Source organism: Coffea eugenioides, unplaced genomic scaffold, assembly GCF_003713205.1.
Source record: "Coffea eugenioides isolate CCC68of unplaced genomic scaffold, Ceug_1.0 ScVebR1_2845;HRSCAF=3947, whole genome shotgun sequence".
NCBI lineage: Eukaryota > Viridiplantae > Streptophyta > Magnoliopsida > Gentianales > Rubiaceae > Coffea > Coffea eugenioides.
Genome location: NW_020863369.1, coordinates 1 through 1841, shown reverse-complemented (window position 1 = coordinate 1841; position 1841 = coordinate 1). Strand labels below are relative to the sequence as shown.

Below are 1841 nucleotides of genomic sequence, written 5' to 3'. Positions count from 1 at the left end.
TTGTGATTGTTTTGCTGGATATCATCAGATCTTAATGGCTGAGGAGGATAGAGAAAAGACTGCTTTTATCACCCCTTGGGGCACCTTTTGCTATCGAGTAATGCCGTTTGGTTTAAAGAATGCCGGAGCTACTTATCAAAGGACCATGACTACTTTGTTTCATGATATGATCCACAAGGAGATGGAGGTTTACGTGGATGACATTATAATCAAATCCAAGAAAGCCGAGGACCATCTGATTGATTTAAGAAAGTTGTTTGAAAGGTTGCGAAAGTACAATTTGAAATTAAATCCTGCAAAGTGCGCCTTTGGAGCACCAGCTGGTAAATTGTTAGGTTTCGTTGTCAGCAAAAAGGGCATAGAGATAGACCCGGTAAAGATCAAGGCAATTCGAGACATGCCAGTGCCAAAGACGCAGAAGGATGTGAAAAGTTTTTTGGGGAAGATTAATTTCATTGGAAGATTCATTGCCCAATTAACCGTTACGTGCGAGCCACTGTTCAAGTTGTTAAAAAAGAATGTGCCGTTGCATTGGAATGAGGAGTGCCAACAAGCTTTTGACAAGATTAAAGACTATTTGTTGCAGCCCCCGGTCCTAGTGCCACCCAAACCGGGCCGGCCTTTGATCATGTACTTATCTGTGCTCGACGGAGCAGTAGGGTGTGTTCTAGGGCAGCACGATGACTCTGGAAGGAAAGAGCAAGCCATCTACTATCTTAGCAAGAAATTCACGCAGTATGAGGCTAATTATTCATTTATTGAGAAAAGCTGTTGTGCATTGGCCTCTTAGCAAGAAATTCACGCAGTATGAGGCTAATTATTCATTTATTGAGAAAAGCTGTTGTGCATTGGCCTGGGCAGCTCAAAAATTAAGGCACTACCTGCTAAGTCACACCACCTATCTCATCTCCCGCTCTGATCCATTGAAATACCTCTTTGAGAAACCGATGCCAACTGGACGTCTTGCTAAATGGCAAATAATTCTGTCAGAATTTGATATTGTTTTCACTTCGCAAAAGGCCGTCAAGGGACAAGCTATAGCCGATCATTTGGCAGAAAATCTAAAGGATGATGATTATCAACCGCTCCATACCTATTTCCCTAATGAAAAGGTTTTATTTATTGGTACCATAGAAGATATGAGATTGTTTTTCGATGGTGCAGCTAATTCTTTTGGAGTCGGAATAGGAGCAGTTCTTGTATCCCCGGAAGGGAAACATTATCCTGGAGCCGCTAAATTGCAATTTGCCTGCACAAACAATATGGCCGAGTATGAAGCATGTATTTTTGGTCTTAAAATGGCTTTGGAAATGGAAGTTAAAGAGTTAATAGCTTTCAGTGATTCAGATTTACTCGTGCACCAAACGTTGAAACAATGGATAACCAAAGATTCAAAGATTCTGCCATACCACTCTAATTTGCTCAAATTGGCTAGACAATTTCAAAGTTTGGAATTCAGACATCTCCCACGAACCCGGAATGTATTTGCTGATGCCTTGGCCACCTTATCTTCTGTGATACAATATCCGGACGAATTAGAAATTGAGCCTATTCGGATTCAACTCCAAGACAAGCCTGCTCATTGTTGGGTCATAGACAAATCTTCTGGCAATAGCCCTTGGTACAATGATATTAAGGAGTTCATCAGAACCGGGTCTTACCCTCCAGAAGCTACTGCAAATGACAAGGGTTTCCTGCACAGAATGGCCTCGAAGTTCTTCCTAAATGGAGAGGTATTATACAAAAGAACCTCAGATTTGAACCTCTTAAGATGCATCGATGAAGATGAAGCTCAATACATGATGAAAGAGGTGCATAGCGGTGTTTGCGGACCTCACATG

At 41.7% G+C, this 1841-nt stretch overlaps 1 protein-coding gene across 1 annotated transcript; it reads left to right on the top strand.

Moving 5' to 3' along the window:
* Nucleotides 1-947: 947 nt before the first annotated feature.
* LOC113757209 lies at nt 948-1811 on the top strand (the record flags this gene model as incomplete). Its single annotated transcript, XM_027300611.1, has 1 exon — nt 948-1811. A coding segment is annotated over exon 1 (864 nt), but the record flags the coding sequence as incomplete, so codon positions are not given.
* Between the last annotated feature and the right edge of the window lie 30 nt (nt 1812-1841).